Source organism: Canis lupus, chromosome 2 (genome assembly GCF_003254725.2).
Source record: "Canis lupus dingo isolate Sandy chromosome 2, ASM325472v2, whole genome shotgun sequence".
Classification (NCBI taxonomy): domain Eukaryota; kingdom Metazoa; phylum Chordata; class Mammalia; order Carnivora; family Canidae; genus Canis; species Canis lupus.
Window position 1 is genome coordinate 69,816,643 of NC_064244.1, and position 27,239 is coordinate 69,843,881.

The 27,239-nt window shown below is 53.2% G+C and overlaps 1 protein-coding gene across 6 annotated transcripts in view; it reads right to left on the reverse strand.

The window, feature by feature from the left end:
* Nucleotides 1-2,065: 2,065 nt before the first annotated feature.
* The window catches only part of PTPRU (protein tyrosine phosphatase receptor type U), a 78,829-nt gene continuing 53,655 nt past the window's right edge, over nucleotides 2,066-27,239 (reverse strand). For 3 of the 6 annotated variants that reach the window (XM_035713287.2, XM_025447061.3, XM_025447059.3), the window contains 15 exons: nucleotides 22,682-22,872; nucleotides 21,894-21,969; nucleotides 21,322-21,398; nucleotides 15,372-15,408; nucleotides 14,637-14,734; nucleotides 14,433-14,549; nucleotides 13,497-13,651; nucleotides 11,169-11,304; nucleotides 10,331-10,480; nucleotides 8,368-8,541; nucleotides 7,363-7,503; nucleotides 5,253-5,378; nucleotides 4,957-5,114; nucleotides 3,527-3,662; nucleotides 2,066-3,285 (listed from right to left, as the gene is read on the reverse strand). In XM_035713287.2, coding sequence (XP_035569180.2) covers nucleotides 3,223-3,285; nucleotides 3,527-3,662; nucleotides 4,957-5,114; nucleotides 5,253-5,378; nucleotides 7,363-7,503; nucleotides 8,368-8,541; nucleotides 10,331-10,480; nucleotides 11,169-11,304; nucleotides 13,497-13,651; nucleotides 14,433-14,549; nucleotides 14,637-14,734; nucleotides 15,372-15,408; nucleotides 21,322-21,398; nucleotides 21,894-21,969; nucleotides 22,682-22,872 — 1,835 coding nt within the window. In that variant the 3' untranslated portion in view covers nucleotides 2,066-3,222. Of the gene's footprint in view, nucleotides 3,286-3,526; nucleotides 3,663-4,956; nucleotides 5,115-5,252; nucleotides 5,379-7,362; nucleotides 7,504-8,367; nucleotides 8,542-10,330; nucleotides 10,481-11,168; nucleotides 11,305-13,496; nucleotides 13,652-14,432; nucleotides 14,550-14,636; nucleotides 14,735-15,371; nucleotides 15,409-19,654; nucleotides 19,673-21,321; nucleotides 21,399-21,893; nucleotides 21,970-22,681; nucleotides 22,873-27,239 lie in introns of all 6 variants that reach the window. The other 3 variants (XM_049105340.1, XM_025447060.3, XM_035713289.2) reach the window with 2 other exon arrangements.

Consider the following 27,239-nt stretch of genomic DNA (forward strand, 5'->3'; position numbering starts at 1 on the left):
GCCTAACGTGGGGGCAAACCGGAGCCCCATGCTGCTGTGTAACAGCGGAGACCCCGAATGAGTCAGGTGCCTTCCCGGGCCTCCGTGTCCTCGTCCCCGGAATGAAGGGGTGGTGTCCTTACGTCAAAGAGCTGTCGTATGGATTAAGTAGGAGGTAAGGATGCTGAACGGAAGGTGGTGCGGACCATGTTTACCAGCCAGGGACTTTGGGATCATGTGATGGCATTTACTGAGGGCCGGTCGGGTCACCACCGGACTATGCTAATTCTTTAAACATTTGAACTCTAGACTTTCTGCAAGTAGGGATTGTTGTGTTGTCTAGATTAGGAAACTGAGCCTAGGGTGGTTCTGAATGGGTGCAAGGTCACCAGCTGATGGATATGTAGAGTGAGGGGTGGGACCTTGGCTTATTCCCGAGCTGGCCTTTCTCCTAATACACAGCCTGCCTTCCCAGTTCCTCTGAAAAGCCATGAAATGCCAATGGTCAGACAGACTTATACTCTCTCCTTCCTTCCCTCTCTCATGCCAACACTTCTAGAGCACCAGCTACAAGACCAGCCCTTTGCTGAGCAATGCATAAAACAGGATGAATGCAGAAACACTTCCCACCCTTTAGGAGATCAGTACTCAATGGGGCAAAGAGTAAAGCTGCATCCACACGGCCCAGAACATATATGTAACAGTTAGATTTGCTGCATAACGAACAATCCTAAAACTTTGGCCTAAAAGAAAGAACAATTTATTATCTTTTCCAGGTCCGGGATTGGTTGGGCAGTTTCTGCTAAGCTTAATCACGCAGCTATACTCACCTGAGAGGTCGCCAAGGCTGGAAAGCCCAAGATGGCTCCATTTGCAGGTCTGGTAGTTGGTACTGGGGCATCCATGGGATGTGTTCTTTTGGTTCTTCCATATGTCCCCAAATCTTCTGGTAGGCTAATAGACTTCCTTACATGGAAGAGTTCCAAGAGGGCAAAAGCAAAAGCTGCAATGCCCCTTGAGGCTTAAGGTCCAGAACTCACTCGACATCACTTCTGTCATCTTCTACTGGTCAAAGCAACTCACATTCTATTGTTTGGCTATGTCTGACATATACTTGTGATCCATCAGGTAAGGTTTAGCAGTCAGTTCAGACTGAGAGAGAGAGAGTGTGTGTGTGTGTGGTTGGGGGGTGGGGGTCATGTATCCTAGCTAAGTGGGGTCATAATAAATTCTTAATTCAGATTAAAAGATGTTAGATCCTAAAGTCATTGGAATAGATTGTATTCTCTGACCATGGAAAAGCTGAGGCACAGGGTCCGTCAGTGTGAGAATAGAATCAATATATCAAGAAGCCAGTTTCCATATGAAGAAACTGAGTCTCAGAAACACAACTTGTCCTGCCCAAGATGACACAAGTTTATGACTGAGCCAGGAGTGACTGGGATCCCTACCAGCTAGCCCACTCCTCCTCCACTCCATTCCTAGTAGAAGCCTGAGGCTGGGAATGGCTGGAATGACCATCATAGAGACTGGATGTGTCTGTCTCTGTTGTATGTTTAGAAATGGAACCCTTTCCTTATGCCTGGTGCCATACAAGGCACTTAGTCATGACCTCTTCTGATCCTATCAGGGTCATCCCCATTTTACAGATGGGAACCAAGGCCCAGAGAGGGAGCTGACTTACCCAGGGTTTCACAGCTGGGGAGGCTCATCGACCTGATACCAAAGCCTGAGCCTCCCATGCTGTCCCCAAAAGAGCTCAACCCAGATCCAGGCCCCCATGGGTGAGAGGCAGCTCTGTGCCCCTCAGGGGTCTCAGGATGAAGCCCACTGACTGAGGAGCTGCTTCAGAGGCCTGGGTAGAGGCAGCAATAGACAGAGTTCTCTGGAACCTGTCCCTACAGGTCAAAGTCCCCTGACCCATGCTCTGGTCCACATCCCCACCATTTTGTGAATGGAAAAACCAAGGCCTGACCAGACCCAGGGCCTCTGCCTCCCAGCCCAGAGCCCTCCCAAAGCACTAGGGGGCTGGGAGCTGGTGAGCAGGCCCCACTCAGGCTGGTCAGACACACACAAGGCTGCTCTGTGGCATTCAGAGAGCACGTTTATTTACAAAGCGCTTTACAAACATCAGCTTATGCCTCCCCACAGCCCCTGCGAGGTAGGTCAGTAGTCATATCTACAGTTTACAGATGGGGAAATTGAGGCACGGAATGGGGGTGTGGCCTGCCCCATTTTAAAGAGATTTTCCCACCCACCCATCAAAAAATAATGAAATTAACAAAAAGGAATTGCTCCTCCAACCCAAAATACATGTTCTTCCACTGAACTGTAGAAGTTGGAAGCACCCCTGATCTAGCAGTGCCTCGTCCTCAGGGGGCAGCCTGACCCAGAGCCACAGGAACCTCAACCCCAAGGGCTGTTGTTCAACCTTGCAGATTGTCACTGGCCTAGGCTGAGCAGGACCCACCAGTGAGGCCTGAAAGTTACAGGAAGAAGGGCTGAGGTGCCTTCATTCTGAAGACATTGGGTCAGGCAGGGATAGGGCCCCACAGAGAATAGGGCAGGGATGGGCAGATCCCAGTTCACGGAAGCTCAGAGCACACATCAAGGAAGTCATAGTGGGAGGCATCATGAGCAAAATATCCCCAGGGCTGATGAGGGGGCAGCAGGGTGGTGGAGGGGGCTAGAGTCCCATCTGGGGAGGACGAGTCTGATGTGCCCAGTCTCCCCAGGACCCTCAGGGGCCAGGCCAGGTGGGATTCCAGATGCCAAGCCCCAGTGCACCCTCTATCCATGTCAAGAGGAAGCCACACTGCCAGGTGGAAACCTTGGCCAGCCACAGGCTCTGCAGGGTCTCGCTCATCTCTGCCAAGGGCTGGGACAGAGTCTGGGGCTTGAGCCTGGAGTCAAGGAGCTTGAGCCTGGGTCCTCTCGAGTTGTCAGTTCTGAGCCCCTGTCACTCTACCAGGCAGTGCCAGACTCACAGCACAGGCCTGTAGGACCCTGTGGAGGTGGGCTACGCTGCAGTCTTGCTAAGCTCCTCCTTGGCCCACAGCCTGCCCATCCGACATGGTGAGAGGCCCTGCCCACAGTGGAAGGGAGCACCAAGGTGGCACAGTGCCCACCCTAGTGCTTTCCCCGCGGGAGCTGTAGTGGAGCAGAGTTAGGGGCACAGGTCTTCGTCCTCAGTGCTGAGCCTGGCCCTGAGTGCACAATGTGGGCCCCAGGCCAGGGGCCCCGCTATCTTGACTCCAGTCCCTCCAGGTACTCCAGGGCCACATCATAGCAAAAGTGGTACTGATCCTGGGGAGAGGGAGAGAAGGAATCATGAGCCTGGTCCCTCTCTGGTATCACGGAAAGGGATAATGGGGGCCCAGAGGGCAAGTAGGAGCCCTGGTCAAATGGGTATAACTGTGTTGGCACCATTAGATCAGAGCCCAAAGCCCAAAAAGGGGGAGCCAGGTGGAGGACAGCGGTGCCAAGGGACTGGCTGGGTCTGGCCTGGGAAGCTGGAAGTGGTTGGGAAGGGGACATGGTCTCTCACCAGGGTTTCCACCATATTGGGCTTGTAGTTCCTAAGTGTTTTGGCAGCAAAGAAAACGTCCACCAGGTTGTGGCAGCGGATCATCTCCAGGACTGTGGCACAGGCGCAGAAGGTACCACTGCGGCCGCCCCCATTTCTAAATGAGACACACAGAAAGCTTGTGGTGGGGCTCAGGAGGGGTTGGCCTGGGGCTGGAACATCAAAAGTGACCAGGGAAGCAAGAGGGAGGAGGGTCAGGGACAAGCAGCCCAGAGGTGAGGAGCAGAGCCAGGGAACCCCAGACAGGAGGGGCGGGGCTTAGGAAACCTAGGAGAGAGAGATCTGGGAGCACAGAGGTGAGGGGAGGGGTTGGGAACCCAGGAGGGAAGGGCAGGGAGCCCCAGATGGGAGGGGCGGGGCCTAGGGAACCCAGGAGGGTGGGGTCAGGGAGCCCAGAAGGGACGGGAGGGGCCAAGGGAACCCAGTAGGGTGGGGTCTGGGAGCTCAGTCACTAGGACTGGCCTCGGAAGCCTGGGGGCAGCTAGGGAGCCAGCCTCTAGGAGGAAGACAGCAGGTTCTGAGGGAAAGGAGGCTAGATACACTCCGAGAGAATGCCACTGAGACAAAGACACAGACGAAGGAGGGCAGCAGAGCAGCAAGCAAACCCCAGAGAGCAGGATGGAAAATGAATACCCCAAACACCAGTCACCCCCAGCAACACAGACACGTGGTGAAAATTCACGCACACACTCACACTCCGAGGCAAACCGGCAGCCAAACATACAGAGACACTTCCTATCCCGTCTCCTCTCCCTCTTCTGTTCCCTGTGACATCAGGGTGTGGGGTTCCCCTTGGGAGAGGGGGGATGGCCTAGGCCCCCAGCCCCCATTTTGAGGGGTCTCTCCCACTAGGACCAAAGGCCCCTGGAGGGCCAGGCCCCGCCAGACTCAGCTCCCTATCCCTGTACCCGGTATGCCTGGCTGGCACTGGAAAGGTCGGTAAGCGCTGAGAGCATGAGAAAGTGGGGGTCAAAGGAGCAACTGCACCCCGACAGGAGTGAACACATGAATTTATGAATGGGGCAAGTGAAGGAATGAATGAACAAGGCTGCATGCATGCATGCATGAACAAAGACTGGAATTCTTTTGGCTTCAAGTATGCTACTGTCTCATGCAGTAAACAATTCTGACAGGACTCTAATTCAATTGGCAAAGTCAAACAGCACACAGAGGGTGCTGGGCAGTTGTTCAGGGTTGAGTCTACACCCTGGAAGCTGACCGGATTCCTCCAGGGAAGACGGGGCCATCCCTGCTTGGCTGCGCAGCGTCCAGGCCACAGCCATCTAGAGGCCCCAAGGGGTGGTGTTCAGGGCCCACCTGGCAGCCCTCTCTCAGACCCGGCCTCTGCCCCCAGCCCCCGCCCTCCCACCCCGCCACTGGCCCGCACTCACAGGCAGTGCACAATGGTCCGCCCATCCCCACTCTCCGCCTGCCACCGGTCCACCTCGGCCAGCAGGTGCAGGAAGGCTTTCTTGGAGTCAGGCGTGTCCCGGTACGCAGACCAGCGCAGGAACTGGAAGTGCCTCACCAGCAGGTGCCCCTCCTGCAGCTGAGGGCACAGGCAGCCAGCAAGGGAAGATGTGAGTCCCGGGGTTACTGGGCCCCATGCTGACCTCAAGAGGGTCTAATGAGGCTGATACCCCAGCCACCACCTAGGTTCTCAGCACAGGGCGCCCAGATTGCTCACCCGAGAGACATTCTGCACCCGGAAGACACGGGCCACCAAGTCTTCATCCACCGAGCCCGACACGAACTCCACCTCCATGAGGCCATACTGCTGCCGGCCAGGCTCTGGCCAGTACTGCAGGCACGGCTAGGAGTATAGATAGAGAGGGGAGAGCTGAGCAGAGCCAGGCCAGGGAAGCTGCTGCTCCTACCCACCCCACACTGGCCCTGAGCTCCCACACAGCCTGACCCAATCACTCCTAAACCACCTGCAGAGTCCCCTGTCCAGTCCCGCCACTCCCCCATGAGAATGCAGAGCTCACCTGCCCCAACGCATTCTGCACTGACCTGCTCAGGTCAGCAGAGACAAACCTTCACAGGTACACTGACAATCCTGGCTGTGCGGCTCCATAGCTACACTAAACATGCATTCACGTATGCACACACCTGCATTAGGCTGCCTTCTTCCAGGGATAACCCTCGGATCACCCCACTCACCCCATCACCCCCACCCCCAGCCTTCTTCTCACTGCCTTGCTCTCCAACATCAGCTCACAGAGGTGGGGTGTCCCCGATGCTGTAGCACAGCTCAGAACCCCTACTCCTGCCTTCGGACCCCACCATGCACCCTCCCCTCTGAGCCAGACTGGAGATGGTAGAGGGATGAAGGAGGTACCCCACACACATACGGATGCACATCCTCCAGGCCAGTAGGTCCACAGCCTCAGCTTCCAGTCTCAGCTCTGCCTGGAGTCCAGGCAAGGTTCTTCCTTCCTCTGGGCCCTCCGTTTCTCCATTTGTGAAATAGTCCCCAAGCTCCCCCAGATGATTCCATGCTCCACCCTCTTCCCTCTCTGACCATGCCCACAAAGAGGACACTACCTTCTTTTTGCCTAGGGTCCTGGCAATTCTTCGTGTTCGGGCCTTTGCACATGCTGCTTCCTCTCCATGGATCATTCATCCCCCCTATTTTCACCTAGTTAACTCTACCCTCCCTACACATCTCAGCTCAAATATTACCTCCTCCAGAAGCCTTCCCTGATACACTATCCCCAGGCCTCTCTGCATCCCAGTGCCAGCTCCATGATAGCCCCTTCCCTCTGTGCCGTCACTATCGGTTTTTGCACCCTACTTCCCCTTGGACCAGGAGATCTGAGAGGGGTGGTGTGTTTCTTCTTCTGTCTCCCCACTGCCTACTGCAGCACCTGGCAGGGAGTGGCCAGTGAAGAAAGGTAGCTGAATGAAGGAGCAAATGGGGACCACTGAATGACATCTGTATGAGCCTCCCTCTAGGTCCTTCCCCTCCACTTTAGCAAGGGCCAGTTCTTCCCACACGGATGCCCCACAGATCCCTGCCCAGGGCAAGAGCCCATTAGCCGGCAGTCCTGTCATTTATACCATGTGCCTGACTCATAAAGAGCCCAGTTAGCAAGTCTTCTCAGCCTCTAAGAGACTGTCAGGCTCATTTTACAGCAACTCTTCCTGGCTGCCTAAGACAGGGAATTGAAGGGAGGCCCAGAGATCTAAGGGATATGGCCACGTGGGACTGGAAGGCTGAAAATCTGCACTTCCTGGGAGCGCCAGCTTTGGGAGCCCCAAAAGGAAACTGAGGCAGCCCTCAAGCAGAGGCCACGGAGCAACCTCAACAGCAACTTCATTATCTTCATTCCTGCCATGCACTTAGCAGCTACTATGTGCTGGGCAGGAAAAAAACTGAGGCTCAAAGAGGCAAATGAACTTACCCAAGATCAGTCAAAAAGTAAGTAGGCTGGAATTTTGCTCAGCCTCAATGACCCCCACAGCAGGCAGTGAGTGAGTCCCCGGGCTCTGGAAGAAGGCAACCTAGGGGAGGGGCATAGTCTTGCCACTTCCCAGATATGTAGGTCTCAATCTTTTCACCCAAAGCCCATAAGTGCAAAGCAGAGTCCTGGGCATACAGCAGGCGCTCAATAGAAAGCAGCTATTTCCCTCCAATCTGACAGCTTCCTTCTACAGATGAGAAAACCAAGGCTCTGGGAGGGAATGGGACCATCCAAAGTCACTCAATAAATAGGTGGCACGACTGGGATCCAACCCTGGGCTTTTGGGACATGCCCTTGAGCCCACCAGGCCCTGGGCAGCGGAGTCCTCACCCAGGCAGTGTTGGACTGGTGCAGCTGGTTGAGCATGACAATGGAGGTGCACCCGTAGTCGTAGACTAGCCGCCAGAAGTCAGGCGTGGTGCTCTGCAGTGGGTGTAAGGTCACGATGAAGGCTGCGCTCCGCGTGTAGCTCTGCAGGGAAACCAGGTCTTAGTGGGGCTTGCCCACCACCCCGCCACAGCTGTCATCCCCTCTGCCCACCCTGAGCTGGACAGCTCTCCCCTCAGGGCCAGGCTGCCTCCAGGGATCCACTTCAGAGCTTGGCTAGCTCACTGAGGCCTGAATTGACAAGGTACACAGCCCCACCAGGCCACTGATACCCAAGCCCATGGCCCCTGGAACTAAATATTAAAGGTTCCCAAATGTGTGGCGATGGAGACTTGCGCATGATAGTTAGAGGCTGCCCAAGCTTGTTCTCTGCCTCAGGGCCTTAGCACCTGCTATTCCTGTCACCTAGAACAAATTTCCAAATGTTTACACAATTCTCCCCCTCCTTCCTTTTGGCTCTTTAACAGTTACCTCCTCAAAGAGATGTCAAAAAAGAGACCTCCTTACCACTTCACCAAAAACAGCCATATTCACACTCCAAAGCTCAGTATATATTTCTTCTGTCTGGGTGCTTTTTGTAGAAATTACCAGCATCTGACATGCCACTGTATCTTTGTTTACTGACTGTCCCAACCCATTACCCACATACCAGGCTCAGGAGAACAGAGTTTTGGGGGTATGGCCTGCACTCAGCACACTGTAGGAGCTCAATAAATATTTTTGAATAAATACATCCCTAAGTCCCTTCCAATTCCATGGATGAAGGGTCTGAGACCCCAACCCAGGGTCCCAGACCAGTGACAGGCACTGACTCTGCTCCCCGTCCCAACCTCATGCCAACCTGGTCCCGACCGAACCGTCAGCGCTGCCCCTGGCTCCTGAGCCTCCCCAATCCTGCTGCCTGCTGCCTGAGGGAGTCCCAGAGCCCAGCCCACCCCAAGCCCTCACGTCAGTCAGCGCTGCATTGATGTAGTTGTTGGGGTCCCCGTCGGTGGAGATAAGGAAGGGCAGGCAGCGGTCGGGCGGCAGGACGTCCATGCTGCGGTTCTTGTCTCGGTTCCGGGGCAGCAGGGCGATGCTGCACTCCTCCACATCCAGGGGTGGTGTGACCGAGTTCAGTGTCTACAAGGAGTGGAAGGAGAAGTGGGGTCGGCAGGGTGGGGGAGGTATGGATGCCCAGTGTTGGCTGGGCCTCCTCACAGCCCCAAGAAGGAGACTGAGCTGGGTTGTTAACCCCATTTTATGGATGGAGAACTGAGGTTCAGAGAGAAAGGGGAGAGGGCAGGGACCCCATTCCCCATCTCTGGATGGTGTAGGCCCTGAACAGAGCTCTGGAGACCCCAGTCTGGCTCCTCACTCCCCGTGTAACCTTAGACACGCGACTGTATGTCTCAGCACTATTTTATCAGTTGTCAGGTGGGATAATAATATGCCTGCCTCGAGGGGCTGTTGGGAGGATTGAGTGAGATCCTGCCAAGGACCGAGCACTGAGCTTGGCACATGCAAGGCTCCATATGTGAAAGGCACAGTGAGGATCATTACTAGCTCATTGGAGGCTTTCAGGGAGACATGGCCTGAAGCCCCACATCTTCCAAAAGGTGGAGTCTGGGGACCTGGCGGAGGTGGTCAGCCCCGTCAGAACAGAATGAAGTCTGGGGCACCTAGCACACAGCCAACCTGGGACTCTAGGTTATCTCCTCCACCTCATGCTTCCTACCGCCTGATCCATGGGGTCTCAGCTTGTTTTGCTTGTCCTTGGGGATCCCTAAGAGGGAACTTCAGTCTCTCATGATCCCCAACAGAGCTCCACAAATCACAGGCAGCATTTTCTGTGATACCAGTCTTTGCAGATATCTAAAGGTGCCATTCCGCTGAACCCTGGCAGGAACCTGGAGTGTAGAGGACATCTGGGAGATCCCTGGGTAGCTCAGTGGTTTGGCGCCTGCCTTCAGCCCAGGGCGTGATCCTGGAGTCCCGGGATTGAGCCCCATATCAGGCTCCCTTCATGGAGGCTGCTTCTCCCTCTGTTTGTGTCTCTGCCTCTCTCTCTGTGTGTCTTTCATGAATAAATAGATTAAATCTTAAAAAAAAAAAAAAAAAAAAAAAAAGAGGACATCTGGGCCCCCTGCCTGCCCACTGACTATTCTGGAACTTCTCTGGAGAACCAGACTTCCTCCATCTCTGTCATGTGACATGCTAAGAGTGGCTCCACCCTCGGACCCAGGCCTGGCCCTAATCAATATGTTCCTACTCTCTGGCCCCAGTGACTGGCTCACGGGTAGCCCAGGAGAATCTGGTCTAGGACTTCTATTGGGGCTGTAGGGAATCCTTTTTCCAGTCTCCTAACAGTAGGGATGACGTGAGCCTGGCACTGCTGGGGCCCAGGGTATGAGTCTGAGAAAGAGGCCAAAAACAGAGGAAAGCAGAGCCAAAAATGAACAGAGACTGTATCTTGGCGTCATTACTTAAGCCCCTGGACCCAGCCATCCTCGGAAGTTTCAGTTATAAGAGTCATTGAGCTGGATTTCTGTCACTTGTGACCAAAAGGATCCTGATGAATACAAACACTACGAGGGCAATATTGACTTTCTTTCCTGGATAAGAAAACCAAAGCCTGGGGAGGTAATGTGAGTGCTCAAGGCTACTCACAGGTCTTCACTGAGCCAGGACTTGAACTGGGGCTTCCTTGAATTCAAAGCATGGGTTCTCAACCACTTGGAGGGACCACCTCCTCCACCATCTCCAAGTCCTTCCCAGCAGCCCTACTCTGTTCTTCTCTGTCTTGGCTCTCAGTGACTCCTATAACACTAAGGACTTCCCGATACACACACACACACACACACTCACAACACACACACACACACACACACACACACACACACACAGCTATACATACACACTCCTGCCCCACCTGGAACTCTTCCCGCAGCTGCGAGGAATTACTCTGAGGATCAATGCGGATCATCTCCTTGTAGGTGGCCTTGAACTCGCTGACAGGGATGGTGGTCTCACCGCACAGGCAGGCCTCCAGGATTGCATCGTGAATGAAGATGTACTGCTCCTGGAACAGGAGGAGAGAATATAAGGAATTAGGAGGGGGACTAAAACCTAGAGATTTGGGGGTGATGGCAGCAGGAATCAGGCCAAACTTGAGGCAGGGGTGCTGGAGTCCAACCACCTGTTACTACAGGTTGGACCAACCCTACTTGAAACAACCTTCACAGATATGTTCTCTTACCTCATATTTCATCCCTATAATACCCTGTAAGAAGCTCTGAAGGTGGGGGGAGAGCCCAGAGTCACACATCTTTTTTTTTTTTTAATTTTATATATTTATTCATGAGAGAGACATAGAAAGAGGCAGAGACATAGGCAGAGGGAGAAACAGGCTTCCTGTAGGGAGCCCAATGTTGTGGGACCCAATCCCGGGACTCCGGGATCATGACCTGAGCCAAAGGCAGATGCTCAGCCACTGAGCCACCCAGGTGCCCCCCAGAGTCACACATCTAATGAGGATACAAACTGCAGTAGACCTCACCAGCAGAACCTATGACCTTGGCCCAATGCTGTTTGACCTCACCCAACTGAACACAGTGGAGCTGACTCTGCAAAGACCCTCAGAGGTTGGCAGGACAACCTCCTGGATCTCAGCTCTAAGGACACCCCTCTGACACACTCCACCAGCTTTGAGTTCCTCCGTAAGGGGCCCAAATCCTGGAGCAGGCAGGGAGGGAGGGCTGTGTCCCTACCTCCGTCTGGATCATGTTGACACGCCGGGAGCAGAGGGTCTTCACACAGTTGTAAATGTCCACAACGCCCTCACACTCGGCCATGTCTAGCATCACATCCAGAACAATGTAGCAGCCTGTACGGCCTGTGCCCGCACTGGGGAGAGAGCAGCCAGGTGCCCCATCAGAGCCCGGGAAGGGAGCCCAGGACCAAGAGGAGGGGAAGAGGGAGCCTGGGGTATCTGGCCATGTCTACACCTGACATAGGCTGGGGGACAGAGAGACATGCCACCCCACTGACAAGGAGGAGCTGGGGAGAAGTCTGTGGCAGGAGCTGTGGCAAAATGTGATGGGCCTCGGAAAGGAGGGGAGGAAAAGGGTAGTCACTGAGCTGGGCAGAGGACAAAGGCGATGCTCAGAGCTTAATCCAAGAATGTTCTTGCCTCCTGGATATCCTCAAATCCACACAAATCCTTCAAAGCCCCACACACTCATACTTGCTCACATGCTCAGTGGAGCCTCCCCAACCCTCCCAGCAGATGTCATTCTTTTGAGCTCCCAGAGGAATCTGGGCAGGCTCTTAAACACTCTTCCTGCATCGTGGTCATCCTTGAGGTGGCTGTCTCAGCGACCCGGCTGGGAGCTCAGCCAGAGCTGGGTCAGGTCAGACCCATCTCTGGGATGCTCGTGCTCAGCACCATGTTGAGCAGAGTCAAGGCACAGACACAGAACAAAAACGACACCAGAATTTCAAGCTTGAAAATGGTGGTGTCAAAGCATTGACAAGAACACATAGTAGCAAGTCTCCCACACACCCCCACTGGGGGCTGAAATTAGTACCACCAGTTTGGGAAACTGATTGGCAGCATCTACCAAAGCTGAATGTTTGCCGGGCAGCAATTCCACTCCTACGTATGTACCCTCCCCCAGAAATGCATCCATATACTGGCCCCCAGACATGCCCTAGAACGTTCTTAGCAACACTATTCATAATAGCTCAACACTGGAAACAACCCAAAAATCTATCAATAGCAGACCGGATAAACACATTGTGGTTTACTCAACCAGTAGAATATGATATAATATGGATGAATCTTATAAACATAAAGTTGAGAGGAAGAAGTCACACACCAAAGAGCACACACTGTATGATTCCATTTATACAAAGTTCAAAACACACAAAATGAATTCATGCTTTAGAAGTCAGGATAGAGATTGCTCTGGGAGCGCCGAGATGGGTACAGACTGGAAGGGGGCTCAAGGGGGCTTTGGGATGCTGCTAATGTTCTATTTCTTGATCTGAGCAGTGCTGGTTATTTCACAGGTATGTTTAATCTATGAAAATCAATAAAATTATATATACTTACTAGGTGTACACTTTTCTTTAAGTATATTATACCTCAATGAAATCTTATTTTTTAAGATTTTATTTATTTGACAGAGAGAGACCCAGTGAGCCCATGCAGGGGGAATGGCAGGAGAGGTAGAAGCAGGCTCCCCGCTGAGCAGGGAGCCTGATATGGGGCTCAATCCCAGGACCCTGAGATCATGACCTGAGCTGAAGGTAGACGCTTAACCGACTGAGCCACCTAGATGCCCCGAAATCTTATTTTAAAGACAGTATCTGCAAGAAGCCCAAGGAAACCAAAGAGAAGTGATCTGCGGGGGAGGAGGGGAGGGATTCTGTTATGTGGCATTTGGAAATCTGAGAGGAATCCAAGCAGAGGAGCCAGGACAAGATACAGAGACCAAGGACCTGTGGGCTTAGGGCAATGAGTGAAACCACAGGGTCAGAGGTTAAGCTTCCTAGGAGGAGAGTGGGGCAGAAACAGGACAGGGTACCTCAGAAACAAGAGAAAGATGTGGAGCCAGAGAGAAAGCAGAGCAGAGGAAAAGCAACTGGGGTTACAGGGGCCAAGCAAGGCAGGACTTGGAACAGAAAGGAGTGATGGTCAGGAGCTGCACAGGTGTGAAGGCCAAGCAGTGAGGAAAGCCCACAGCATTTGGAGAAGAGAGGGCAAAGTCCTTCCTAGCACCCAGGCCAAACCTAGCACACAGGTGTGCAATGCACACTCGCTGAATGGAAGCAAATGGAACTCAACCTGCCTGGTGCCTCGCCAAGCCCTCCCCCACCCCACCCCACCCCACCCCACACCCACCCATCTCCTGTGCCTCCCTCAGCCTCTAGACCCGGGGCCTCCATGGGTCTTGGGCAGCACATGAGGGTGCCAGCCTCAGAGCCAAAGGGCCCTTGGGCATCCGTCTCTCCTGTCCTCTGGCTCTAAGCAGGATGAACCCAAACCAATCCCACGCCTTGTCCTCTTCTCCTTGGGATTCCCAGCACCTCACCTGCAGTGGATGACAACAGGCCCAGCATCGGGTGGGGTAGAGGCCTTCACACGCCGGATAAAGGCCAGCAGCCCTGTGGCATGGTAGGGGACGCCGTGCTCTGGCCATGCTGTGAAGTGGAACTGGCGGACCTCGTGCCGGGCAGAGTAGCCTCTCTGGGGAGACAGTCAGAGTCACTGCTGGCATCCATTAGACACCTGCTGGGTGCCAAGCAGCCGTGGCGAGTATCCCACCGCAGGATCTCAATCAATTAATCCCAATGATAAACTTATGAGTGGGTATTAATGACTCACTGTACCAGCAAGAAAACCAAAGCCCAAAGAGAAGAAGTTGCTTGGCCAACGTTAGACAAGACAAATACTATAGAGGAGTGGGGCCAGGGCCTGCCGGACGCCTAAGCTGTCTGCCAATCACCTGCCTCTGCCTCCACATTGCTGTGCAACCCAAGAGATAGATCACTTTGACTCTCTGGTCTTAGCCTACAGGGGGAAAGTGTCTCCTTTGAGGATTGTTAAAGAGGATAAATGGGATCACAGACAGGAGGACTCAGGCAGTCACTGGCCATGCGGCCCCGAGAGGGATGCAGCACTCCACCTCACTTTATTTGTACAACAGGACTAATGGAAACACCTCATCCCAGAGTTTTCCAGGGCTTAACCAACATGTGCTACGGGCTCCACACCATGCCCAGCAGAGCGGACCAGCCTTGCCTGCTACCGTTATTTCCAACATCTCGATGTCCTCTTGGAGTCCCCAGCAAAGGTAGTCCCCATCCCGTCTTCCCACCATGCCCCCTGCAGTTACAGAGCAGCTGCCTTGCTGGGGAGGACAACGGAGCCCTCCTCACCCCTCCTGCTCCGCACTGGGAAGCAGGGAGGTGGCCTCTGCCCCGCCTCTTCAGGCACCCCTGGAGGGACCAGGTGGCAGGAGACTCACCCGCTCCAGGGCGAAGGTGCGCACGACATACTCAGCTAGAGTCTCCGTCTTCACCAGCGTGATCTGGATGTCCCCATACATTTCCGAGTCCTCCGGCCAGTACCGAGAGCATTTCACCTGGAGTCCCCACAGGCAGGCTCGGTGGGCTCTTTGCTGGGCCCCACCTTGGCCCGCCTTACCCCCTCACGGTAAAGCCCTGCTTACCCTGCCCACCTCCACCAGCTTGGTGATCATGACAATGCTGGAACAGTGCTCCTGCCACACCATGCGCCAGAAGTCGTAGACCATCTCGGGCTTCGGCCCTGGGGCGCAGAGGGTGCTAGTCCCAGGGCCAGCACACCTGCCACCCAGCACCACCACCCCAGGCCGGGAGGCTCCTGAGCCCCAGTGAGGGCTTCATGTACACCCCACACACCACCCCACCTAGCGTGCCGCTCATGCCTGGAGGGCCCGGGGTGGGGGGCAGTATGAGGGAGGGCCTGGCACGAGACCCCAGTCATCCCAAGTGAAACCCAGCAGGTAGAACTTGAGGGCTAGGTCCTCAGTGTACGGCACAAGTCTCCCGGATGAATGCACAAATGAACGGCTGGGTAGAGGTGATGGGGAAGATAGCCAGAGGGACCCAGGCAGCCCCCAGACCAAGACGCATGATCTACACTTGGCAGGACTGAGTGAGCCTGCCTACCCCTCTGCATGCACCACCTCAGAGACAGACAGATGGCCAAGGGAACTACAGATGCACTGAGCACATTGGGGAGACGCAAACACAAAGAGGGGGCAGAGATTGGTGGCCAGATTTCAGAAGACCCAGCCAGACAGTGGGACTCAGGCATAGAGACAGCAGGGAGGCAGACAGGGAGTCAAGCAGGTCAGGAGAAAGGCAGAAAGGCAGCAGATGGCATTCAGCAAGCGGGCACACACGGTTAGAGGGGCAGGTACCTTGAGTGGCTATGAAGTGGTTTGATCTGTGGTAGCCCTGGAACGGAAGAGGGTGCAGTGAGACCCCAGGGAGCAGCCCCTCGCTCCCTCAGATCTTACCTCCTCTGCCCTCCTCTCCCAGATGCAGCACATACACAGCCACAGCCAGCTGCCCGCCCTCTTCCCTAGAACCCCCTAACCTGAGGGGTGGAGGGGACAGGGAGCCTGTCCTCCCAGCTCCCCAGTAAGGACAGAAAAGCAGCTGGGACACCAGTGTCTTGGGTTGAAACCCATCTTTGTTGTGTGACCCCACAGAGACATGACTCCTTTATGAGCCTATAGGGTCTCCCCACCCATAAACTGGGGAGATTATCTATAATCAGCTTATAGACTGTTTGGATACAAATAAAGTCCACGGAGACCCTGCCCAGGTTACCAGAGGGTCCCCAGACCCCACCCAGGCTGGGTCTCATCAGCCATCCTAGGCCACTCGGGGCAACCAGATGGGCAGTGCCCATTCCCTATTATATGTCACCCAGAGCTTGGGGGACCCAGGGACCCAGATGAAGGCTTCAGGTTGGAAGCAAATGAGCACATGGGTTACTCACAGCCCTCAGATAAAATGGTTTTTACATCTTTAAAATCAATAATAATAATTTTTGAGGCCCTATTATGATCACATACTGTGCTAAGCACTTTACCTGCATGATCTCCCACAAAAGAGAGGGCAAGATCTGTTTCACCCTCCATCCCCAGAGCCTTCAGGCTGTGAAGAGGAACCAGCCAGCCCCAACACCCACCCCGGGGCCACAGCCAACCCTGCTGTCCGGCCCACATGTGACACCTAGGGCACCAAGGCAACCCCAGGGGAGAGGTAAAACATGCTACTGCACTGACACAGGAGAGAACAATCAAGGTTGCATAGCTCATGGCAAGTTCACACCTGCAACCCAGCTCCCTGCACCTCAGGCCCCGGAGGGAGCCCTGCAATCAGACTGCCAGGGTTCAGGTCCCAGCTCAACCTCTTGCTAGCCATGTACCCTCAAGCAAATTCCTTCATTTCTCTATGCCTCGATTTTCGCATCTACAAAATGGGACTGATCATAGTATTTACCTCCTCTGGCTGTTGTGAGGAGTAAACAAAGGAACATACCATGTCAAGGGTGTTCTGGCACCACAGCCAGCACAAAGTCAGCACTTCATCAATGGTACCTCTTATTCTGGCTACTATTTCAAGTTCAAAGAGTTTCCCCGAAGATTCAAATAGTACGGATGTCAAGAATTCCTAGGGCAGAGGGTGGTTTGCTCCAGGGGTTAGGAATCTGAGTCTGGGGAGTCAGGGTGACGTGGGTTCCCTGCAAAGAGCCACTAAGTGACCCAGGCCACTAAAAGGGCCTTCCTCAGTCTTTAACATACACCCGCAGCTCCTAGGGATCTTGTTAAAAGGGAAATTCAGATGCAGAAGATCGGGTGTGGGGCCTAGGATTGTGCCTTTCCACCAGCTCCCAGGTGGACCTCAAAACACACAAGTAGCCAGACTCTCAGCCTCTCGGAGCCCCTGCTCCCTGCTGCAGGGTGGGACACACACTGCAGATTCTGCTGTATACCAGTCGTGAAGAGCGTCCCCAGAGCCACTGGGCCCTCACTGGTGGAGCTGCTCCCGGTCTGGCCTAATTCCCCAGCCACTGCCTCTGCCTCAGGTCCTCAGCTGAGCTGCACGGCAAATGGGGGAAGGCCTGGGAAAGGCACTGCCGGGGCTGCCCTCCCACCTCCAGCGTTGGTCAAGCTGGGAACCAGCTACTCCACCTAAAGTCAGCTGGCCTGAGAATCCCACATGAGACCGTCTCTTCTGATTCATCCATCTCTGTCCCTCCGGTGGCCCAGCCCAGGGCCAGCACCAGGGCTAGTCAGCAAGTACCGTCCACAGCTGAACAAGTTTTCAACAGATAACCCTCCATATCTGCATTAATTTCTTCGTGCATATGTGCATTCCTGCACAATTAGAGAACACTATGATGGAAAGCATAAAATGATCAGGTGTTAAAGGAAGGTAAGCAGATCCATCACCTTGAACATACCCTCTTGAGAGCATCTGAGAGCACAGATGGGCACCGGCATGTCCTGGGCACCTTCTCCCAGGGCACATACCCACACCTGCCTGGAGCCCCTGCGTGGGCAGCAATGGGGGACTGACCACTTGCATCACACTCAAGAACCCCAGGGCCTCCTGATGCTCCTCACAGGGAGAGAACCAGAGTCTAGCATGAGGACTGAGGGTTCACACGGGGCTTGAGACCCAGCTCCATGTGGCCATGAGCAAGTCACTGAATATTCCTAAGGCTCCACTGTCTCATCTGCCAAATGCTGGCCCCTACCTCTTGGGAGTATGGGAAAGATGAAACGACAAGCCTAATGTGTTGGCATAGGGCCAGGTGCCTAGCCAATGAAACTCTTGTTAACTGACATTTGAAGATGGATTAAAGCCACGCCTTCTGTGGGCATTGAAGAGTCTGACAATGAACCAAGTGGGTGGGACTATGCCTTGTAAGGATATAAAGAAATGCACCTGTATTTGTCACCTCCTAATCGGAACACTAGGGCAGAGTGTATCCACCCATTTTGTGGGCCTATTTTTCCATTCAAATTTGGGAACCTGGGGCACCTAGGTGGCTTAGTGACTGAACATCTGCCTTTGGCTCAGGTTGTGATCCCGGGGTCCCCACAGGGAGCCTGCTTCTCCATCTGCCTGTGTCTCTGCCTCTCTATGTCTCTCATGAATAAATAAATAAAATCTATTAATTAATTAGTTAATTTAACTAATTTGGGAACTTTACCAACTGTTAAAGCACACTCAAAATAAGGGGGGATTTCAGAGAACACATCTGGGAAAATTGGTCATCTCCAACAGCTGTAACTGTGGGGACCTTTCACTTCACATCTACAGAGATGTGTATATTTCTGTACTGTCTGAAAATGTGATAATGAATTATATTTCTGCAATCTTTAAAAAACAAAATTTTTTTTATATATAAGGAGGTAAAATAGAAAGGTGCCCACAAAATAACAAACAATCTCATCAGGCATCAAATATATGCAGTTCACCCTTAAACAACACGGGGGGTTTGGGGCATTGCCCCCCTGGGGAAGTTGAAAATCCACACATAACTTTTGACTCCCCCAAAACTTAACTACTAATAGCCTTACCAATAACATGAACACTCAAGTAACACATATTTTGTGTGTTACATGGTATTATATACTGTATTCTCATAACCAAGTAAGCTAGAGAAAAGAAAGTATTAGGAAATCAAAAGAAATAAGAAATATGTTTATAATATTTACTATATTTATAAAGAAAATCCACAGAAAGTGGACCAGTACAGTTCAAACCCATGCTGTTCAAAGGTTGAATGTATATATCAAAAAACAAACTGAAGTACCACTAGATGATAGGACTTTTTAAAATATTCCTAGAAGGCCCAGGGATGACACAATTTTTAAAAATAGAATACCCGGGGTGCCTGGGTGGCTCAGTTCATTAAGCATCTGCCTTTGGCTTAGGTTGTGATCCCGGGGTCGGGCCCCAAGTCAGGCCCCCTGCTTGATGGGGAGTCTGCTTCTCCCTCTACCCCTCCCCCAGCTCATGCTCTTTCTCTCTGTGTTCTCTCTCTAATAAATAAACAAAATCTTTTTCTAAAAAAAGGATACTAAATAAAAGTAAAAATAGAATACCTAAAGTGCTCCCCCATAATAAAACATTCAGAGTAGCTCTAAATTGAGGGCAAAGTAGTTAGGGTTGAGTTTCAAGCAAACTGATCACAAAGGGATTCGAACACCAGAGAAATTAGTTTTAAGGGGACTGGTGGGGCTGTCCTTGCTTCCTTGAAGACCCTGACCCCAAGCAGCAGAGAGGGAGCACCCAAAGCAGCTTCCCCCACCGACCCCTGCCAGCGCCATACAGGAGGTATGGCTGGTGAGACTCACTGGGTGAGGGGAGCTGGGGAGCCAGAGGTGACAGAGGTGGTAGCCGGTCAGTGGGGCCTGTGGAAGCACCCCATCACTGATGCCCCATCTCAGGGCAGTGGAGGATGGCAAGGACTTGTTTACAACAGGTGTCACATTGAGTCTGCAGCCCTGGGTGGCCCTTGGCCAGGCTGTTGAAATGGACAGTTGGCATTGGGTGCACGAGTGGAGGGGAAAGGGGGACAGAGACAGAGAGAAAGACAGCCAGAGACCATGAGAGAGTCTAAGATACAGCTGGTGAGAAGAGAGGAGGAGGAGGAGACGGGGAGAGAGATACTTACTTCACGGTTTATCCGAATCTTAATGATTCCAGTGAGGGAACAGAACAAAGCAAAAGAGACAGATATTAGGCCAGAGGCAGATGGAGGTGGTCGGAGCACAGGAGTGGCCAGGATGCGCAATGTGAGTAGGGGAGGCAGAGCAGAGACGGGGGCAGGGCTGGGCCAGAGAGTGGGGAGAGGCATGAGCCTGCTGGGGCCCAGGGGGAAGCCAACTGGGACACTGAGGAGACCCAGAAGAGGCCCCTGTCATCGAAGTCACCCAAGTCCGAAAGGCTAGGCCCAGCCCATACCCCAGTCAAGGGAGAGCACAGGAGGTAGGGAAAGAAGGCAAGGAATCCTGGAAAATATGGGGTAGCATAATTTCACCCCCCAGGAGGTGAAGAAGAGGGAGAGGAGAGGTCTCCAGAGTCCCTGACTATCCCACCTCCCAGGTATACACCTTCCTCCTCCTTCGCTCCTGTAGCTCCCTACTCCCACCCTTTCCTCTCTGGCCACCCAAAGCCAGCTCAAGCCCCCACCTCCATGCAGCCCACCATGAGTAACCCTGGCCATACCACTAAGTTGCTGTGTGACACTGGGAGAGTCATTCCTCTTCCCTGGACTGTGCTTTCCCAACTAATCTGAAATTATTTTATTTGTATATACATTCATATGCCTTCCCCATTAGAATCTATATGTTCAAGGAAGGCAGGGATGGTGTCTATCTGGTTCACTGCCATACCTCTAGTGCCCAGGACAATGCCTGGCACATGGTAGATGCTCAAAATAGATCTGGTAAATGAATAAAAGATTCTCTCCCAAACTTGACTTGCTGTCAGGCTGGGGCAGTCTGACCAGGGTCCCTGGGCCCTGTCCCATCTCACCCTCATTCACACCTGGGGAGCAGATTCGTCACCTCATCACTCAGTAGCCTGGGCTTCCTGGCTGCCTGCCCTGTCGTCCCCAGCCCCTTCCTCTGGCCCATCCAGACCTAGCTGCTGCATTCGATGGCAGGAGAGCCTCATGGTTGGCAGCAGAGGCTTTGGAGACACAGACAGGCTGAGATTTGAGTTCCTTCTCGCCCACTCACAAGCTATGTGACCTTGGACAAGTAGCTCCACCTCTCTGAGCCTGTTTTCTCACCTGTAAAATGAGGTCACGATGCTAACTCATAGCGTGATTTCAGGGATTATATAAAATGAAATCTTTGATATAAATTGCTTAGCACAGTGCTTGGCACACAGTACATTCTCAATAAACATGAGTTGTTCTTAAGGTACCACTCAGCTCACAGTCAAAATACTCTTAGCAACTCCCTGGGACCCCTAGGGAAAAGTTCCATCTCTTCGGCCTGCCATCTGGGGCCTTCCCAATCCACCCCTGCCTACTTGCAGCCTTACTGTGTGAGTCATGCAAATCCTACCTCTGAGCCTCTCGGTCCTTCCTGAGAGGGGCTCCTTCTTGGACTCCAGGCCTAGCTATCTGCCCACTACCTCTCCTTCCTGCTTCACTGAAACCCCCACCTGTCCACCCCACAGGAAGTTTCCCTGATAGCTTTGCTCTACCCTCCCCCAAGCTCTCTGGCACTGACTGCAGAAGGGTATTCCCTGCCAGGATGCTGGCCTGCCTGGGCAGTGCGCCTGGAGCAGGCAGGGCCAGGCCAGCAGAGATGACGGCGAGGCACTCACGTCTATGTAGTTGGCGTTAATGTAGTCGGCATCGGGGCCTCCCATCATCGGGGGCAGTTTCACTCGGTGCCGATCATCTGAAAACACAAAGCAGGTGGCCATGGGGTGGGCAGGGATTGAGCTAGGGAGCGCAGGGCTAGGGCAATGAGGGGAGGCTTCCAGGAGGCCAAAGGGACGGCACAGGCAGGAGAGCCAGGGTACCCAGAGGCTCAGGGCTCACCAGGAGGCTCTCGGCACCAGAGGGGGCAGGACGGGCCAGTGGTTAAAACCTAGGCTGTGGCATCAAGGAGACCCAAGGTCATGTGCCACTCAGGCAAGTGTTAGCTGTGTGACCTTGAGCAGGGAGCTTAACCTCCCAAGCCTCAGTTTCCTTATCTGTAAAGTAGGGGTTATAATAGGTCTCATACATCTGGGTTATTGAGAAAAATAAGTAAAATAATGGGTGTGGTAATCGGTACATGGCTTGGCATGTGGGAGGCTCTCAATAAGTAGCTCACTCTGGCTGTTCTCCCCCACTATACTCAGATCCCTCCCACCCACACCCCAGACCCAGGCCCTTTCCCAGGACTCACAGGCAGGCGTGGGCTCTTGCCGGCTACCCTTGACCTTGTCTTTCTTCTTTGTGGCATCCCAGCCTTCAAAGAAGCTCTGCCAGAAGGGAAAGTAAGGCCATAGTCAGCAAGGAAGGGAAACCCCTCCCCTTGTAAGACCCCATCCCCTAACAGGATGGGAGTGAGACCAGGGATAAGGGCCAGATTCAGGGATCAATGTGGTGCCTGAGATAAAGTCACCGGATATCCCTTTATCAGCAAGGGACTAAATTCAAAGCCAAGCAGTGGGAGGGAGGAAATGAAAAAAGCAGGGGTGGGGGGGTGTCAGGTTTAGGGTAAATCCAGGTGTGAGTTGGGAAGAAGATAAAAGTGAAGGTCAAATGAAGGTTAGAAGGAGGTAGTGTCAGAGTGCAGATGGAGGGAGAATGAGATTCAAATCTGAGTTCAGATGGAATTTAGGATGAGAGTCAGGGTCAAATTCGGGCTGGGTGTTAGGTCAGAGATCAGGGTCAGTATAGGTAGGTGGTCAGAGTCATATCAGGGAGAAGAGAAGGATCATGAGCAGGGTCTAGATGGAGACACAGAAGACTGAAGGTCAGACTTCTGGTCAGGATCGGGAGTGGTGTGAGAAACCAAGTCAGTCTGAGATTGGGGGTGGGGTCAAGGTAAAAAAACTTAGGTTGAGTTAGGGGCTGTCAGAGCAAAGGTCCTCCAGGGCTAGGCTGAGGGTTGCCCAGGGTCAGGGTCCACGGGAGTGAGAAATGGGCAAGGCCCTGGTGAGGGGTCCTGGCAGGACTGGGGCCCTGCACCTCGTACTCCTGCTTGAAGCCATAGCCCTCAGCCGTCTTCATCTGGTTGATGTGCTGCAGGAGGTCGGCCACACGCACTGCAGGGTGCAGCTGCCCCGTGTGATACGGGGAGCCCTTCCGGCCGCAGGGACGCCGTGGCGAGCCCCCCAGGAGGCTGCTGGCCTCAGTGACCCCACCACTGCGCTGGTCTCCTGCAGACAGAGGGAAGAAAAGGGGTTCGTGATGCACAATGCCCCCAGCCGGGGGAGCCTCACACAGACTCAAGGCATGAGAGGGGGTGAATGGGCCACATGGAGGGGGTTCCCGGGAGCCAAGAGGCCTGGCCAGTCCCTTCCCTTCTGCTTCGGTTTTTCCATCCGTAAAATGAGCAGGTTGGGTGACGGGGCCTCTGAGGGCCCTTCCAGCCCAGCCCTCCTGGCCCGGCTGGGATCCTGGGGTCCCCTGACTCCATCCAGTTGCTCCCCAGCCTGGACCACCCTGTGACTTCACCGCACTGCCTGCAGGGGGCAGCACTCAGCAGAGCCCATGAGAGCACCCCCTCTTCTCTCCCTCTTCCAGAGAACAATCTGGAACAATTGGCAACTCCCAGTAATTACCCCATTCAAAGACAAGCAAATCCCGAAATTAGCTGCTGCTGCCACCCCCTCCACAGATTAACGCGAGACACCTGAATAGAAGCATTTCTCCTGCGTAAGCATTTCCATTGTCAGCCTGTGCGGCGGCCTCAGCCAACTAGGGAACAGGTCGAGAGGTTCACGGTGACACACACGCGCATGCACAAGAGCACACAACACACACCCTGGGAAAACTATCCCCTCCCTCCAGACCCACCCACTCCCCTCTCTTCTGGGGAGATGTTCCCAAGGACATCCCACCCTGATCCCTCAGGTCCTGGGACTGAGCCAAGTGCCCCTCTCGGTCACACCCGCCTCTGGACACTCTCTTAATGCCCATTTCTCTCCTGTCCTGGGTACAATGCAGGAGGCTCAGTCAAGGCCAGCCCTCCACATTTCTCATAGCTCTTCTCTGCCCAAGTGTGGTCGAGTAGGGTCAGGTGGGGAACCCCCAGCAGGGCCCAGATGCCAGCCCCTTCCCTTCCCACCACCTCCAACACCCATCTCCTTCTGTTTTTTCCTGATAACCTCATATCCATCCTTCAGATATTGGCCAGAATGAGCCTTCTTTGTAACCTTCTCTGGCACCTGGCCTCTGAGTCCTACTCATGGACAGACACAATGGATTCATGACACCAGGACAGACCCCTGCACAGCTCAACTCCCCCAAACTCCAAACCCTGTCTCTTCAAATCAAGGGGACCCCCATGCAGGGCAAACTGTCTATGCTACAGTTTGAAAACTGCCTCCAGGCAGACAGGCAGTGTGATGGCATGGCCCACTCTTTCCTCTTCTCTTGGGGATCAGTCCTGAGCTCCCTGTCACCCAATGTCTGAAGACAATTCCTCCACATTTGATCCAGATTTTCTACTTAGAGCCAGAGGGCAAGTCACGTGTCAGTTACAGCACTGTGGTCAGATACACCAAGCCCCTGATTCTTCAGATGGAGAAACTGAGGCCCAAAGAAGAGACTTGCCTAATGTAGCAGTTGCGAAACTGCATTCCAGAAAACACTGATGATGGCAGATGACTAAGTGCTACTCCATTAAAAAAGGAGAAGAGAAGGAAGATGAGGATGAGTTCTCTGTTTTAAAGGAATCTTGTGAAATTCTGGTTGAAATGAAAAAAGTATGTTTCTTCCCTATAAGACCTCCCAGGGCTCCCTACAGATCAGTGCGCATTGTCAATCTCCAAGAGATGAGTAGAAATAGCAATGTTTCACCACCATCTCTCACCACAGAGAGTTTTGTTTGTTTTGTGAAACATCCTCAGGGGAACACAGGGATGACTGTGGTGATTAAGATACAGGCTCTGGGGGCAGCCCCGTTGGCTTAGCAGTTTAGCGCCACCTTCAGCCCACGCCATGATCCTGGAGACCCAGGATCGAGTTCCACATCAGGCTCCCTGCATGGAATGGAGCCTGCTTCTCCCTCTGCCTGTTTGTCTGTCTGTCTGTCTCTCTCTCTCTCTCTGTCTCTAATGAATAAATAAAATCTTTAAAAAAAAAATTACAGACCCTGGAGTCAGGCCTGAGATCAAATCCCAGTTCTGTGTGTGGGACCCTGGGGATGTTACTCTCCCTAAACCTCCCTCAAGTGAAGACAAAAACTGTTGCCATTATGATTATGATTATTATGATTATATAAATATTAAATAAGATAATGCCTATAAAGCACCCAGCCCGGTGCCTGGCACATAGCAAGCACCTGCAGATGAGGCTGTGGACATAATTAGTCCCAGGAAGCCAGGGCAGTTGGCTGACTGTAGGGGGCCTTCCTTTCCTGGCCCTTCTCCAACTGCAGGATCCTGGTTCAGGACCTGACAGTTCTGAAGAGCATCTACAACAGATACACAAGCGCATAGATTTCAAGACAAAGGCTATCTGCTGGCTTGACAAACTGGGAGAGACAGAGGAGTCTTAGGGCTGTTAGTAGAAGCCATGCTTCCTGGAGGGCTCTTGAGGTGGAGGGCTCTTGAGGTGTAGCCTCACATACACGTAGAATCAACTTGCAATGGCTGAAGACAAGCAAAATAATCCCACCTGGTCGGGGTCCTGACTGGAAGTCACAGCCAAATCAGGGTGGCTTCCATCTGAGCCCAAGAAGGACATAAGCTGCTCTATAAAGACCACCAGAAGACAGCAGGGTGTTGAGCCATGATGTTGCCAAGAGGACCTTCTACTTCTGAGGCCCAGAGAAGACAGCTCTCCACTGTCCTTGTGTGTGGTCTCCCCCATGGGATTTGAGACACAAGCTCTTCCTCACTCCCACCCCCACCCCCAGGACCAGCTTGGAGGAAGAGGTGAGGGAAGGTGAGAGCCAGCCCTCAGCTTCAGGATGCCTCCTGGGGCTTATTCCAGGCTCTCCCCAGCTCCACCGTGATTGTGGGACACCTTCTACAAGTACCCAACTGGACAGCTGAGGTCTAGGGAGGGAGGTCTGGGGCCCAGAGGCAAAAGCATTGCGTCTGGAGTCAGAGAGACCTGAATTTGAATTCTGAGTTGAGTCCCTTGACCTCTCTGGGCCTCAGTTTCCCCACGTGAAAATGAAAATCTTCAGACCTTCCTCAAAGATAGTCCCCTTCCCTGATTCCCATCGCCTCAGATGAGGACAGGCCCCCAGTTATATGGTCTGGCACCACTCCAGACTGTTCCTTCACTACTGCAATTAAGATATAACTATAAAGAAACATAGCTTGTAAAAATAGTGAATAATGTCTTACGTATCAAGTGCTTTCATATGTTTGGCGTGATACTCAGGTCACTTAATCCTTAGACTGTTCCTATGATGGGGACGCCTAGGTGGCTCAGTGGTTGAGTGCCTGCCGCAGCTCAGGGCGTGATCCCACGGTCCTGGGATCGAGTCCCATATCCGTGCCCCACAGGGAGCCTACTTCTCCCTCTGCCCTTGTCTCTGCCTCTCTCTCTGTGTCTCTCATGAATAAATAAATTTTTTAAATCTTCAAGAAAAAATACTGTTCTATGATATAAGCACTACTGTTATCCCCAATCCAAATGAGGAAACCAAGGCTGACAAAGGGTAAGTTACCTGGTCATTAAGCAGTAGCATAGGATTCAAACCTGGGCCCTGTTGTCTACCCTGCTTTCTCTGTTTCTTTCTTCCTGATAAACAAGAATTCACGGTGATGAAAAGGATCTAGCACTTAATGACAAACCATTTGGCAGGTGGAACCCACTGGCATCCACAGGGGTGAAGAGCTCCAGATGGACAGGGCTTAGAAGGGGCTGAGGGTTTTCACAGGCAGGATTTCAGACACAGAGGTTGGGGGGGGGAGGGTCCATTGCCACGTCCTAGCAACATCCCAGACAGCTTCCTCACACCATTTACTCAGCGTCAAAAATACCCATGGTAAAAAATTCACAGACTGAGGACGCATCAAAATCAACATGGCTTTCTGTTCCACACCACAAAAATCTGGGCTCCTCTGTTTGGAAAGCAAAGAAGGGAGTGGAGGCTAGACCAGCATAGGGTGTGGAGAGAGAGAGAGAAAAGGGGCTGCTGACCCATGGCCCCTATCCCCTGAACAGACATCTGCCGTAGCTTGTCCCACTCCCCCCCTTCCCAGCAGCCCTGTCCTGTCCAGCCCAGCCCACACTGTCACCAGCTCGACCCAAAGGTGCATCTTCTCGAGACCCCAGCAGCACTGATTGTTCCCACCAACCACATGGCAATTAGCCTGGGCCTGACTTCCCTAGGCCACATCACCCCAGCTGTCAATGATCTGGCTGGAGGCAGAGCCCAAGCACCCTGCCCCTCTGGATTTCTCAACGTGACTCAGCAGCAAGGCACACACCCACACTGCCCCCACTTCCCACTCTCCCCGACACCCACTTGAATTTCCCACCAATCACACCGCTGCATATGCTCACCCACTCATGCTGTTGCCTCACCCAGGCATGCCCTTCTTTTCCCATTGCTGCCTGT